Here is a 15,022-nt window from a genome sequence, read left to right on the forward strand (position 1 = left end):
CTATAAACCTGATATTACAAGATTCTAACACAGGAGTGTCACATGAAATGAGTCATATGAAATGTCATATGAAATAGGCCAAACAGTGAGCCTGCTGAGGGCCAGAAGTGACATCATTAAGCAGGAAGTGATATCATTAAGCAGACGATGGCCAGAAATTAGCACTTTGTTCTAAAGTAGGAACTCGTCAGCTGCAAATGACAGAAGAGAAAATATTTAAATCTCGATTATATTTGCAAGATATGGAAGAGCCCAATTATCACACAGTTCGCTCTTTCAGCAGTGCAGCTTCTGCAAAGGAGTCACTATGCAGTTCAGAAGCTCATGATAATTAGGGTCTTGGCAGTGTCTCCCTCCCTCCTCTTGGTCTGCTCTTTCCCCCATATTGTTCCTTGCCTTCTGAGGCCTCCTTTGTCTCCCCCTCAGAGGTTTGGTAGAAGCAGTGCTACTGAAAGGGCTACTGAGAGAGCCCAATTATCAGCTGGACAAAGAGCTTCCAAGAGCTATATCCAGCTTGCGGGCCTTATGTTTGACACCCCTGTTGTGACTTGTGTGTCTCTATACTAATTATTAGAAGCCACTTTGGTTTAAGATAGAAGAGCAGAATAAAAGTCAGTTAAAACGACTAGCCAAACATATTCTTCCAGAGACCTCAAATAACACTTATACTGCAGCTCTTATACACTTATACATTGACTTATATGTCAATGTATTTTGCATTCTCTCGCTCCCTAATTTTGAAAATGGGGGTGACATAGGGAGGAGGGTCAAACAATCAGTGGAACAGATTGCTGAGGGAGATGGTGGATTAAGAATAGAATCACCCCACTGAATCAGGCCAAAGGCCTATCTAGTCCAGCTTCCTGTACCTCACAGTGGCCCACCAAATGCCTCAGAGGTTGCACATACCCATCATGGCTTGTAACCTGTGATGAACCTTTTCTCCAGAAATTTATCCAGTCCCCTTTTAAAGGCATCCAAGCCAGATGCCATCACCACATCCTGTGGCAAGGAGTTCCACAGACTAATTACACAATGGATAAAGACATATTTTCTTTTGTCTGTCGTAACTCTCCCAACACCCAATTTTAGTGGATGGCCCCTGGTTCTAGTGTTGTGTGAGAGGGAAAAGAACATCCCCCTATCCACTTTATCCATCCCCTGCATAATTTTGTATGTCTCAATCACCTTTCACCCACTGGAGATCTTTAAGCAAAAGTTTGACAAGCACCTGCTGAAGGTGGCCAACCTTGTCCCTCTAGGACAGGGGTGGCCAACCCACAGCACACCATGTGCCACTTTTTAACGTAGAGAATCTTGAATGTGCCACTCCACCTTAACGTTGCTTTTAGCTATTACCATTATGGCTAAATAAAGCCTCCAGGTTTAAGGGCAGTATATCTCCCTTACCAGAAGTGCCAGAAGATACAGAGCAAGAAACATGGGAGTACTTTTACCTATTTAGGTCTTTCCTGATAATACCTAGTTATACCTAATAAATACCTAGTTATTATTATTATTATTTCCACAGACAGCTGGCTGACTGCTGAAATGGTCAGAACGGTGTCCTGCATGGACCTTCAGTCTGCAGGACCCATTCTGAGGTCCACAAAAGTTGCATTCATTGCCCTTTTGAAATGCCCAGCCCCCCTCTGTCTGCACACCTTCTCGTTTTTCAAAATGGGATCTTAGCCAGGATCTGTTTGTGGATGATTTTCCCAAAGATGGTCTCTCCACCTGGTTGGGCCACCTGGGCTTTTCTGATCTCATCGGCCATCTTGGCACTGCTCCACTCACCCCACCGCATTCCACAGCCTACCCCAGAACTTCTTGAGTAAGCAAGTGACCCACCAGCTATCGGAATGCAGCTCTCTAGCATCTGCCCTCTTGAATTTCTCTCCTGTCCATCATTCTTTTCCCACCTTTCTCCCCATTTTCCAACCAGAGCAACTCAAGCTGCCCTGAGTGTGCCCACTGCAGCACTAGAAACTTGGAGGCATGCTGTATAAGGAGTAGCAAAGCTGTAAACTGCTGTGGTAGTTTCTTTGTTATTAATTTAATGTGTTTTTTTTTCAAAAATATATGGCAACTTTGCCTGTGCCACTCAGAAAGTGTCCATGTGCCACAGGTTGGCCACCCCTGCTCTAGGAGGATTTCCTTGTAGGTCCTTTCCAACTCTGTGATATGAAGTGGAGTTTGTAAGTGATATGTAAAATGAAGTTCTGAATGTGCACACTGATTATCATTCCAATATCTCCATGTTCCAGGGGGATTGTGTGTTGCCTTGAGTAATATTTTGCATTTTCTTCCCTCTAAAATCAGGTGTGGAAGTTAGAATTCACACCATAACCGTAGAACTGTACCCTGAAAGCACAGACCAAAATTTCATTCCAATATCTCTGTGCTGAACATGTTAGAGCACAATCCTAACCCCTTATGTCAGTGCTTTCCAGCACTGGCATAGTGGTGCCAATGAGACGTGTGCAGCATCCTGCAATTGGGTGGCACTCACAGAGGCCTCCTCAAAGTAAGGGAATGTTTGTTCCCTTACCTTGGAGCTGCATTGCCCTTATGTCAGTGCTGGAAAGCTGGGGTTAGGATTGCGCCCTTAGTCAAACTTTCTTCACTTGGCCAATCATACCTTTTGAGTAACATCATCCAGCAGATCTACTAAAATAAACAGAGCTAACCCAGCCACCACTTTTCCCTGTACCTACATTAGCAATTTGCCAAATTCAAGACCAGATTACAGAATATCAATTTCAAATGCAACATTGGATTGCACACCTATGGGGAGGAACTTTTTGTGATTCGATTCTTGAACACCAGCTAGTTAATTTTACTTAACTTATTTTAGAAATCACAAATAAGAACTTATCTACTATCTGAATCCAATACTGCATTCTAATGGATGGCTTCCCTTGATCAGAGTCCTCTTGGCAGGCTGCGCTTAGGTCATTAGTTCTAGCATGCAGATCTAGGATGCAGTCCAGGCACTAGAAAAACTGCTACCTGTTCCTACCTGAATGGAGATATTTTGGGATAAGAAGATATTTTGGGATAAGAAGGGAAAAGGGCCCACCTTAAACGCTTGAATATACCTACCAATCCATGGAACTAAGTGGCGATAACCCACATTGTCTTTCGGATCTGTAAAAGACACATCAGAAAAGAAAACTTTTCAGTACCAACTCATAGTACCCAACCATATTTAAGCAACAGACCACAAACCTATGAGCACTCTATCATGAATAAACTGAGGCAATACAAAGAAGATTAATCAATTATGAGACTATACAAGAAGAAAGTGTCATACTGAAAAAGTTGGAAAATACATACACATGCACATAAATACTGCAACATGCGTGGTATGACTAGTAGCAAAGTGTTTTCCTGCATTATGGGATGGCTTAAATCCCCACTGCACACACAAATGAATGGTCCCCCAAATTATTATGCTGCCCATATTAATTAACAAGTAGTGGCGCAATCCTAATGGATGCTTATTCCAGTGCAGCAACTGCTGCACTGATCTAGGATGTTGCAAAAGTGTCATAAAATGCTCTACAACACCCTGTGAGTAAGGAGCGCTGGCAGAAAGGCCTGATCTGTCCTACCAGTACTGGATCCAAATGGAGTACTTGATGGGGCAGGTAAGCCCCTGCCAGGCAGTGAAGGGTGGGGGAGGGGGAATGGAATGGGGGCATGAAGGGGTAGATCCAGCCCAGGAGGGAGTTGGGATCAGCAGCAGCAGTGCATGCCATATCCTATTCCCCCTCCGGGGGGGGGGAAGCCCAACACAGGGCTTCTCAGACCTGTGTCAGTGATTAAGCTGCTGAGGATCCAAGGAGCCCCATTGCGTAGGCTGCGGCGTAACCCTGGGTAAGGGGACAAATGCCCCCTTAGCTCGGTAAGACCTCCAGCCTGCTCCTTCCCACACAGAGTGAGCAGAGTGGCCCCACTGCTCTGGTGCCGGTTAGGATTGGGTTGCAATTCTCTTATAATAAAAACCATCCCCACTGGCATCCGTGAATAAACTTATTCCCTGTCTCCTGAGAAGTCACCTAAAGAACCTGTGAGCATCTCACTCAGCTCCCAAATTCTCCTTCTCTTTCATCGCCCTCATCCTTTGGAAGCATACTGCACCCAGTTTTCTGCCGTAGGTCTGACTTGCCCAGCAGCATCTAATCCATCATTCCTCACACAGGTACATTCCAGGTAGCTGAACAAACATCTTCAGTCCTCCTTCTTATGCTGGCCCCTGCACACCACTGTCGCACCAGTGAGGATGAAACCACCACACTGAATCCTCCCAGTTGTTTCAGTGTTTCTTATGACAACAGTACGAAAAGGTCGTGCATGTTAGGGGTTCTCATATACCATCAGCATAATGAAAAAGAGAACTTACAAAGCTCTTGTGTCTCTTATGCAGATATAAATGCTAATTTAAACAATTCCAGGGTTCTAAGCCATGCCCCAAGGATGTTCTGCCTGACTACAATATCACAGCAGTGCTTAAGAGACTGGAGCAATGACTGCTGTATACAACATTCTCCAACTACATGCATATCCTGGCACAGGAATCTGTTTTCTTCCATGCTAAAGGTGGATAACAAGGAAATTAGCCTTGATTTTTATAGTATGCAATTGTATCACAACCACTATGATAGCAATCACAGAGAGAGAGAGAGACTAACAGTCCAATCCACCGTAACTCCTCACACAGCAATGCATTGGCGCTGTCATGGCCTCTACTGCATCCTGTGGGGACCTTTCAGCCTCTAGAGGCCTCTTTGGTGTAAGGGAAAATTTGTTACCTTACCCTGAAGGAAAGCCCATGCAGGCTTGGTGTGTCAACTTGGACCTGAGCCAGCTCAATAACTGGTTCAAGTCTGAGTTGATCCATGAAGGCAGATCAGGCCTGGAAAGGGGGTTAGGATTTCACCACCACCAAACTCATGCCACTCCTGACCCTGATCCATCCTCCTCCCCACCCATTTTCACATCCTGCACAGCCTTACCTCCTCTGGTGGTGGATGCTGCACTTCATCTGCCATAGAGCAGTTGCTGGTGCAACATGCATTGTGCGGGCACCCAACTCATTTAGGATTGGGCCATAATATTCCAAACTTTAAGAAAACCAATCTATTGTCCCTTACCTGTTCTTGCAAGTAATGTTTTTGCATAGTCAGGATGTGTTATGACTAAACTTGCAGAGAAGCACCCAATCCACAACGGGAAGGCAAATGGGTACAGACGGCTCCAGATCTCTACTTTCTTGAAAGCACTGGAAATGGGTAACATCTGCAACAATACAAGAGAGTAAAGAAGGAAATGAAACTGGCTATGACTGTTTATGAAGTCTTTTCTTGAGACTTGATTGAGACGATCAAAATAAATATTGCTACAGATGACAGCTAATAACAGGACCCAACTCTGACAGTTGAAAGGCTAAATGGAGATATCCAGCACAATACAAGACCTGACATCAATCTGAATTGTGAAATGTAAATTTAAAAGTCTGTCAAAATTAATAATTTTGACATGTCAGTACAAGTGAGTGTGAATAGAAGTACTATACTCCATTAAACCATCTTAGTTTTTCACCATTTTAGTGGTGAACTGATATTTGGGCATGTACATGCACAAACTCCCTGACTTAAGTACAGTCAACTTCAGAACTTTCAAGATACAAACATCCCTGGCCATATGCCCCTTGATAACATTAGCACCCATTCCCAGCATCCCTGAACATTCCCTATCTTATTCCAGCCAACAAGTCCTGTTAGCCTACTTTTCAAGCTAAGCCCATATACTCTGCCCCCACCATCCTTATGTTTGCTGTACAGATTTTCACTTACCATACCATGAACTTTAAAATGGTTTGGTGATTTTCACTATAAAGTCCAAAACAAAGAGTTAGGTGAAGCAAAGCGCCACCTGCTGGTAAATAAGAGAAATAATGGCACAAGGCACCTGAAAGATTCCACTTTGAATGAATCTACTGGAGCTGCTGGGTGATGCACTGAACGCAGTTCCCTCTAATTTCACCCCTAAGTGCATGGAGCGCTACTGTGACTATAATTGCAGCATTCCAGAGCACTGCCCCTCTTGGTGCTCTATCAGCCTCTCTCTCTTTGCTTTTGCAAGAGAAGCCAATAGAGCGCTGTGACAAAAAGCCTAAGAACAGAAGCCAAATGGGAAAGCAATGGGAAAGGTGGCACTGCCTGCTGGATTCAGCCCATCCAAGCCTGAGGGCACAGAAATGGCTTTCAGCAGTGCAGGGCTTCCAATATAGCTTCAGGCAGCTACACTTACAGGGAACATGAAATTCACACTCTACTTCTCGGGTCATTCATCAGTCTTCCTCACCACTACCACCACACTCTCCCACTCTTCTTCCTCCAACTAACACCTTGGCTTTATTGATATGGTACAATACTATATATAGTGGTTCCCAAACATTTTAGCGCCAGGACCCACTTTTTAAAATGACACTATCATGACCCACCTAGCTTTGCTTAAAGAGCAAGAGAGAGAGAGAAAGAGAGAGGAATAAAATTTCCATTTATGTTTTTATTTATTTATTCACAATAAATAAAATTTTGTTTTTCTATTTATTTAAAAAAAAATAACTTCTTGTTTGTGAAGGGTGTGCTTGTTTCCAGTTACTGTTGATAATGGCATTGACATCCACACAGACTTTAACTTACACTGGCTTTGCTAATATTGTAGTTAAATAGTAACTATTGCAATTTTGGAGTCCAGCATGCTGACTAGTCATTGCTTTGATTGCTAATATTTTAAGTGGCCAGTTGCTGTTTCCTAACAATCCTTCATGGCCCAGGATGCTCTTTTAATCAAAGCCTCCCCTAAAAGACAGAGACCACTTCAAAGGTTGTGTTTTCTGCCTCCGGCATACTGGTGGAGGGGGGAGGGTCAGAAGGTACAAGTGACCAAGGGTGGCATGCCTACTGGGAAGGTGCTGCCATCTACTCCCTCCCAGTTAGTCAGATCAGTCACTCAGAGCAGCAGCCAGCTTCTTTCAAGAAGATTCCCATTCTTGAAGGTCCCCTCCCCATGTGTAGCTCAAAGAGGCTGAGTCTCCCCCTTGTTTTAGCTTTGAAATAAAGCAGGCATCCCGACCGCTCTGAGCGATGCACAGCCACTTCGAGTGGCTGCTGTCACTCAGAGCAGCTGGGTCAACCACTTTTTTAGCTTTGAACAAAGTGGGTAGCCATTTCATTTGGAATGGCTATCTGCTATCTTTCAAAGCTAAAAAAAAAAAAAGCAGATGGCCCTACTGTTCCAAGCAACTACAACCACATGGAGCATGCAGGAAGTAATTGCAATGACATCATCATGTTCTGGTGGTTTGTGACACATGTCCCAGGAACATCAGTGCTTTTTGCCCCTTCCTGCATGAGTTTTTTGGGGCCTGCATTCACCGGATAGGGACCATTCTGGTGGCCATAACATGGACTGAACCATGTTAACCTACTCCCTAGTAAACACGCACATACTACTTTGTTTCAGCTTCCACAGATCTCAATACATTTTCACTGTCAGCTTGGAATGAGCGGTGGTTTTTTCGCAACCCACAGTTTAAGAACTGCTGCTGTATAATGTTGTCAACTTCGAACAGGTCGTGATCTACTTTTTCCGGCTAAAAGTGCCAGTGATCTACCACCATGAAAATTAAGTTTCAAATTAATTTCAAATTAAATTTTAACCCAATAAAGTTGGAGGATTCCCCCCCCCCCATTTTTAATGAACCTTCTGTCATTTACTTGGATGTGATCAGCTGTTAAGCAAATTAAGCAAAAACAAAACAGAGAGACGAAGATCCAGTAAGAACTGCGAGGGGAAATGGAAAGTACATTTTTTCTTAAAGTTTTATTGAGTAATAACTTTCTTTAACCATCTTAATAAAACTTTAACTTTTATTGAGTAATTTGTGTTAAATTTAGGTTGAATATTAATCCAGGCTGATCTTGCACAATCTTTAATATTTCGCTCTTCCTCTTTAGTGAGACATCTGAGCCTGCATTTCATCCACCAGCTTTTTGAAGTTGGGTAAATATTGCGTGAGGGCCAGTCTCGGGGAATCCTGGAGATGTTCATCTGTCATGTTGGAACATTGTGTACTCTTTGTCATTTTCAGATGGGAAAACACAGATCCACACAAATAAGCTGAGCCAAAACAGGAGTGTACAGCTTCACTGCATCTTCCAAGTTGGGAAATTTGTCTCTAGGCACTAGCTTCCAAAATGATTCTTGCTCAGCACGGGTCTTGAGAAAAATGTCATTTTTAAGGGTTAATATTATGTTTTCAAGAGATGGCTTGTTCAATTAGTAATTTTTACTGATAGCAGCTGCAGTTTCTTTAATGTCCACATCTACTTTGAATGGGTATGAAAAGTACTCCACAACTGTTCCAATTTTTTGGAAGTCACAGAATCTATTTTCGAATTCCTGGATAACAGAACAGATTTCTGTCACATACTTCTCATTCTGAAAAACAAAATTTGGATATTGTCCCAGATGGTCCTGCGTATTAGGAAAATGATCAAAAGTGTTATTTGCAAGGTCAGTCATCATTAGCTCAAATTTGCTCTTGTAGGATGAAACTGTACTCAGCATCTTGCCAATGCATTTGTTTTTACCTTGTAGTTCAAGGTTCATATCACTTAGTTCGCCTGGAAAGTCAGTGAGAAATGCCAGATCACATAACCACTCCTCATCTTCCAACTCTGCTTGGTCATCTCCCCTCTCCTTCAAAAACTTCTTATCTCATTCAGCAAATCATGAAATCTTTGCAGAAATTTGTGCCTACTTAGCCACCTTACATCTGTGTGCAAAATGATTTCCGCTGCCCCTTCATCAAGAGTAAGATTGAAAAGCCGTCTTTGAAGTGATCTTCCATGAACTGAATTTACAATTTTGAAATTGATGTCCATGACAGTCTTTGTATTGAGTCTCTTGCTTGCCAAAACTTGCTGGTGAATGATGCAGTGGTAAGAAAGGAAATCTGGGAAGTTGTCATGCTGTCTACAGAGGGCTATGAAACCGTTAACCTTACCTGTCATTGCTCTTGCTCCATCAGTAGTGATGGAAACAAGTCTATGCAACTGAAGATTACGCTTTGTCACAAAAGAATGGAAAGAACTGAATATTTCCTGACCGGTAGTTCTCCCTTTTAAAGAAATCATTCCAAGTAGTTCTTCTTTAACACTGAAGTCTTCAAAAACCATCTGGATAAAGACTAGTAACTGGGCTGTGTCTCTTATGTCTGCAGATTCATCCAGTTGGAGTGAGAAAGCAATTTGAAACATCCTCCAACAATTGTTCAGTTGTGTCTCCACACATCTTTTCAGTTTGCTGCATGATGGTGTTTCTTGACAATTGTACATCTTGAATAGCAGCTATGATCTCTTTCTTATTTTTAAATCCTTCAAAAAGGTTGTCAGCTGCTTCAAGAAAACAATCTTTTACAAATTCCCCTTCAGTGAAAGGTTTGCATTTCTTTGCGATCAGGTTGCTGACCTTGAAGGATGCTATGGTTGCATTGACCGAATGTGACCTTGTCTTCGCCATCAACTGTTGCTGAGTAGCCAATTTCGATTTAAGTTCTTTGAGCTTCAGTTTATGAATTTCACTTTTAGGTGGAAAATCAGCATCAAACTTATTGCTATGCAGAGCCTTATAATGACATTTCAAATTACCCTTTTTGGGCAAGGATACTGGGGCGTTACAAATTAGACAACAACACTTGTCTTTCACCATGATGAAGAAGTAGTCCATTTCCCATTCATCATGAAAGTGGTAGGTTTTGTTCTTCTTTGGAACACGCATCTTCGTTATACTTGGGTGGCTGGATGTAAGAAGGCCAAATCTGCTAAGTTAGTATAAACACTGGCTGAATCTGGTCCAAAACTGTCACTGTCCCAAAGTATCAACAGGAACTGAAGACCTCTGGATGATGTGCAATGCAAGGACTGGAGATGCCGAAACCACACATGCAGTTCTAAAAGTAAAAATAAGAATTCCTCATACTGGCACCAATAATCAAATACCACCAAACCATCATCAAAAAAACTCAAACACCTGTCCAGCAAACCATATAAAATCAAATACCGCCAAACAAGTTCAAATACCACCACACGGGATTTAATAAATTCGCACACAGTGTAGAATCAACGCAAAGTCAAGGTGAAATAAAATTGCAGTGTAGCATCAACACAAAGGCTAGGCAAAATAAAATTGCAGAGACAAGCAAAAGTCACAGTGGTTTGAACCAATTTGAAGGCAAGGCATAGGCAAATTAGAACAAAATTGGAAAAGCCAAAAGCCAAAATCACCAAATTCTTGACACTTTGTTGTGTCTGCCTGAACACATTTAATGAAAGCAAACTATAAAGCAACCAATGACCAGCACACAACACAACTAATACGGTAAGTGTATTCAGCTAAAGCCCGGGCGAATGGATATCGCCCGGTATATATCACACTTCTAAGGGGTGTTGGGGCGGGAGCAGGAATGGGTGATTCTGAGAGGCAGGAGACCAGGTATGACGCCGGGCTTGTGGCGTCTCGTTGCGGGGCACAGGTAGCGGCCCCCTGGGGTACCCACAAACTATTGGCACGAAAACAACAAGTGCCCCCAATACACCCACAGGCAAGATTCCCGCAGGCAGGGAAAAAAGACAGGCAAAGGATCAGCAGTGGCGGCAAGCCCTCGACAGACGACCTGCCGGCACAAGCACTCTCCTAGCGATGGGGCGAGCTGCTGGAGAGATGGAGCCAAGTGGGGCTGGCGATCTACCTCTGACCCCTCCGCGATCTACAGGTAGATTGTGATCTACCTGTTGGACATGCCTGCTCTATTTTATCATGCCACACCACTTTTTTTCATTATGCTGTTAGGCATTTCGGATAATTTTTGGGTGAGCTTGCAATGGCTTTGGAACAAATTAGAATTTTCCCCTTTTAAATTAATGTAATAATTATATTCTGTGTCTGGGGCTGGACATACCCAACCCAGAGAGTTGCCTGTTCAGTGGACACAGGGCCAGGTACAAGCCAGGGAAGGCTGGAAAGGCCTTACTAGGGCAGAATGCAAGCCATTGGTCCATTGAGTGGGGCACGCCTGAACTCACTAGACCAGACATGGAGCAGCAAGTTATGGCAAGTATCCACAGGAGCCTTCCTGCCTCTCTGGAGAGGAGGGTTTGGACCCATAAGGTGACCAGGCTGGGTGGGTGGAACCAGGAAGGGGGAGGAACCAGCCACAGCCCCAAGAATATAAGGAGAGTGCCAGGGAAGAGAAAGGACTGGAGAAGTGGTTTTAGAACAAGCTGAGGTGGGTGCTGTAAATCCTCTTCCTACTTCTGTTCTGAAGAGGAAAAGAGCCCTGAGGAGACAAGCCAGGGGATGTGGCATTGGAGGCTCTACATAGGTGGCTGTACCTATATGAGTAGGAAGCCAAGTGAAGGGCAGGAGCCCAACACATGTGCACACACACACACACATTCCGGTGGCCCTGACACTTATTATCTGGATTTCCACTATAAGAGCCAATTTCAGGAACAGATTAGGAACGGCTAAAAAGGGAAGAATGTACGAGTACAATACAGAGCCCTGAACCTGAGAACATGAAGGGAAGGGCACCTTCAATAGCCTTGTGGAGTTTTCTGGCTGGTTGATTATCCAAAACATAGTGGAAGAGCAGTTTCCTATGTAGTAAGGACTACCCTATGCCCTCCTAAGGCTTCGGAAGTTCAGTTTCATTCCCACAATATCACAAAGAACCCAGTTTACTTCTGAATGTTTTTCTGCCCTTTGTCACTTTCTGAAATCTCCCCTTCAAGTAGAGTTTCCAGCACTCAAAGAACAAAGTGATTTAGATTTAGGACTCTGCACTTACTACATATCTTTCAATGTCTGTTTTTATTATTTTTGTTGTATGTTGTAGTGTGTGTTATTATACGTTTACGGTATTGAAGGTTTGTGTTTGTTAATTGTGTTTAGTTGTCTAAGAGCCCAATCCTATCCAATTTTCCAGCACTGGTGCAGCCGCAATGCAGCCCCAAGGTAAGGGAACAAATGTTCCCATGCCTTAAGGAGGCCTCTGTGACTGCCTCCCCACCACAGGATGCAGCGCATGCCCCACTGGAACGGCTGCACTAGCACTGGAAAATTGGCTAGGATTGGGCCCTAAGGCTGCAATCCTAACCTCACTTTCCTGGGAGTATGTCCCATTGAACAATAGGACTTACTTCTGAGTTGACCTGGTTAGGATTGTCCATAAGGCTGCAATCCTAACCACACTGTCCTGGGGGAAAGCCCCATTGAACAAAATAGGGCTTACTTCTGAGTAGACCTGGTTAGGATTGTGCCCTAAATAAATAAATAGGAAACCAACAGAACTGGCTGGGCCAGTTGGGCAGAAAGGAATCTCAAGAAGCCTGAGTTATGATGGATGAAAGAAGTGAAGGACACAGGAACAGAAAGGGAGGGGAGACAAAGGCAAAGAGCGATTCCTTGGGAGAGACATTGTCAATGGAGATTAAGGCATTACCCAGCCAAAGAACTATATATTTTAAAAGTGAGCCAGAGAAGGGGTGTGTGTGTGTGTGTATGTGTGTGTGTGTGTGTGTGTGAGAGAGAGAGAGAGAGAGAGAGAATTGTAAATGACTTACCTTTCTTATTCTAGGAATTAAGGGCTAGGAAGGAAAAATATGCTCGAGGGGGCAGAAGATGAACATAATCAGAAAACTACATACAGGGTATTTTATCAAAACAAATAAAAGAAACACATGGAAACTTTTTCATGTTTATCCCCAAGAACTCTGAACTCCCACAGCCAGTTTTTCGACTTTCTCTGCCATCAAACAGCATTTAGACAGGGACAAGACTGGCTGCAAGTCAAGTAAACCCTTCAGCTGGCTAATGCTGTCACGCAGGGCAGGGACTCTCTGGAGCCTGATACATAGGACAGAGAAGTGCACACAAAGAAGCCTCCATCTATCAGGTTGCTCATCTCAACCAGCCAAGAATGTGAAGGTGTTGTTTCATTCTAAGCAATGTTCCAGTGATGTGGCACAATATTAGCCCTTCTTTCCCAGAGACACCCAAGTTCTGCTCTCAGGTCTTAATATCTCAACCCACTGTAACAGCCAGCAAACACCTCCTGTGTGTCTCCCAGCCCCTGGGAATTGTTTTCCCACTAAGCTGTTCCCAGGAGAAGCATGAGAAGGTGGACTCCAAACAATGAACTGAATTGCAGCTGCACTGCCCAATGTTATGTGCCCAATGTTATGTGCCCAATGTTATGTGCCCAATGGGATAATAAGATGTGTGTAGACCCCAAGGCCCAACGGTATGTTTATTCTTCACGTGTAAGTAAAACTTTCAGATTAAAGAAGAAATGGAAAGTGGGTGGGGGAGGAGTACAAAACTTTCAGCTTGGCAAGAACACCAATATAAGTTACTGGATTTCCTGTCCAGAGACATATTCTGAAGGTTGCATGAGCACTAACTTTCCTAGTCTGTCCGTCCCCCCCGGGGTGGCAAAGAGTTATGAAAATTGCTAATTTAAAATAGTATTTGGAATCCATCATAAGATGGGTGCCTCAGGAAACTTTCCATATTGCAAGCCTTTCCCCCCCCCCCCATTTTTTCTACTTTAAGAACATAAGAACAGCCCCACTGGATCAGGCCATAGGCTCATCTAGTCCAGCTTCCTGTATCTCACAGCGGCCCACCAAATGCCCCAGGAAACACACCAGATAACAAGAGACCTGCATCCTGGTGCCCTCCCTTGCATCTGGCAAGGGAGGGCACTTGCTTCCTTGTTGGTGTGTTTCCACTTTTTTCTTTTTTTCTCTCTCCTTGAGATAGTGCTTGCTATCTGCCTTTTCTTAAAAGGAATATATATTTGATCTATATTTAAAAGAGAGAGGAGGGGATTATCCTCCTTTGAAGAATGAGTTTAATTTAGAGTCCTTTGACTGGTATTTTATATTTCAATGTTTTGTAATTATTGTTTACAATTGCAGGTCCCTCTGGTAATAATGCTATACTTCACATTAACACTCCCATCTAGTGGCATTACTAGGGGGTGCAGGCCACACTGGGTGACACACGGGGGGGGGGATGTGACACCACTACTGGCCAAAAAAATTTAAATTTTGGGGTTTTTTAAAAATAATACCATCATGTTACGTATCATTTCATGTGGAGCTGAATGCAGAATGCAATGAAACATACCACATTGAAATATCTATTCTATCAAAAGTTATAGCCAAAGAAAATCTAGTTGGGGCATGGTGATGATATGTCACCACACCTACCACCCAGGGCATTGCGCCGCCCACTGCATGGAAGGCAGTCCATCATGGGGTTGACGAGCTGGCCTCCTGCCCTGGGTGACGCAAGCCCTAGTGATGACACTCCTTGCATCCTAGACATACAATACTGTATTTCATTTCAAGCAAGTCGATTTTTATGGGCCTTGCATATCACGGAAAGCATGTTTAGGGCTGCAGACTTGAGGTTATGATTCTGCAATAGGCATTGGGGCAAAGCTATTCCTCTGGGGGGGGGCGCTTTCTGGCATCGCCCAAGAATAAACTCCATGGAAGAGAGAGGGATTCACTTCTGAATGAACGTGCATCGGATCTGGGCTGCGGATGGCTCATCTGTGAACCGGCAAGAGCTGAACATCACGAAGATGGCTCACTCGTGGCTGCAGCAAGGATGCTCTGGTTTGCTGAGCCTGTGTGGAGCCGGCAGCAACATCCTATTAGGGCTGCCTTAGTGCGCAAAGGCAGGGCGCTCTTCCCAGCTGACAGGCACCTACCTCATAGATATGACCGTGCAGCCAGTGCATTGGAGCCCCGGGGAAGCTGCTCATCGTGGCCAGGAGCTCCTGCCTTCGGCGATACAGCTGCAGGGCTTTGAGCAGCAGGCAAGTCAGGCAGAAAACAGCTGCCAGGTGCCCGATCCGCCAGAGATCCAT

At 44.0% G+C, this 15,022-nt stretch overlaps 1 protein-coding gene across 1 annotated transcript in view; it reads right to left on the reverse strand.

The window, feature by feature from the left end:
* Nucleotides 1-15,022, reverse strand: part of LOC136649757 (cytochrome P450 4B1-like) — a 32,067-nt gene extending 17,045 nt beyond the window's left edge. The window contains exons 1-3 of the mRNA XM_066626630.1: nucleotides 14,864-15,022; nucleotides 5,160-5,304; nucleotides 3,106-3,150 (exon numbers count right to left, since the gene is read on the reverse strand). Coding sequence (XP_066482727.1) covers nucleotides 3,106-3,150; nucleotides 5,160-5,304; nucleotides 14,864-15,022 — 349 coding nt within the window. The remainder of the gene's footprint in view (nucleotides 1-3,105; nucleotides 3,151-5,159; nucleotides 5,305-14,863) is intronic.

Source organism: Tiliqua scincoides, chromosome 4 (genome assembly GCF_035046505.1).
Source record: "Tiliqua scincoides isolate rTilSci1 chromosome 4, rTilSci1.hap2, whole genome shotgun sequence".
In the NCBI taxonomy this organism is placed as follows: domain Eukaryota; kingdom Metazoa; phylum Chordata; class Lepidosauria; order Squamata; family Scincidae; genus Tiliqua; species Tiliqua scincoides.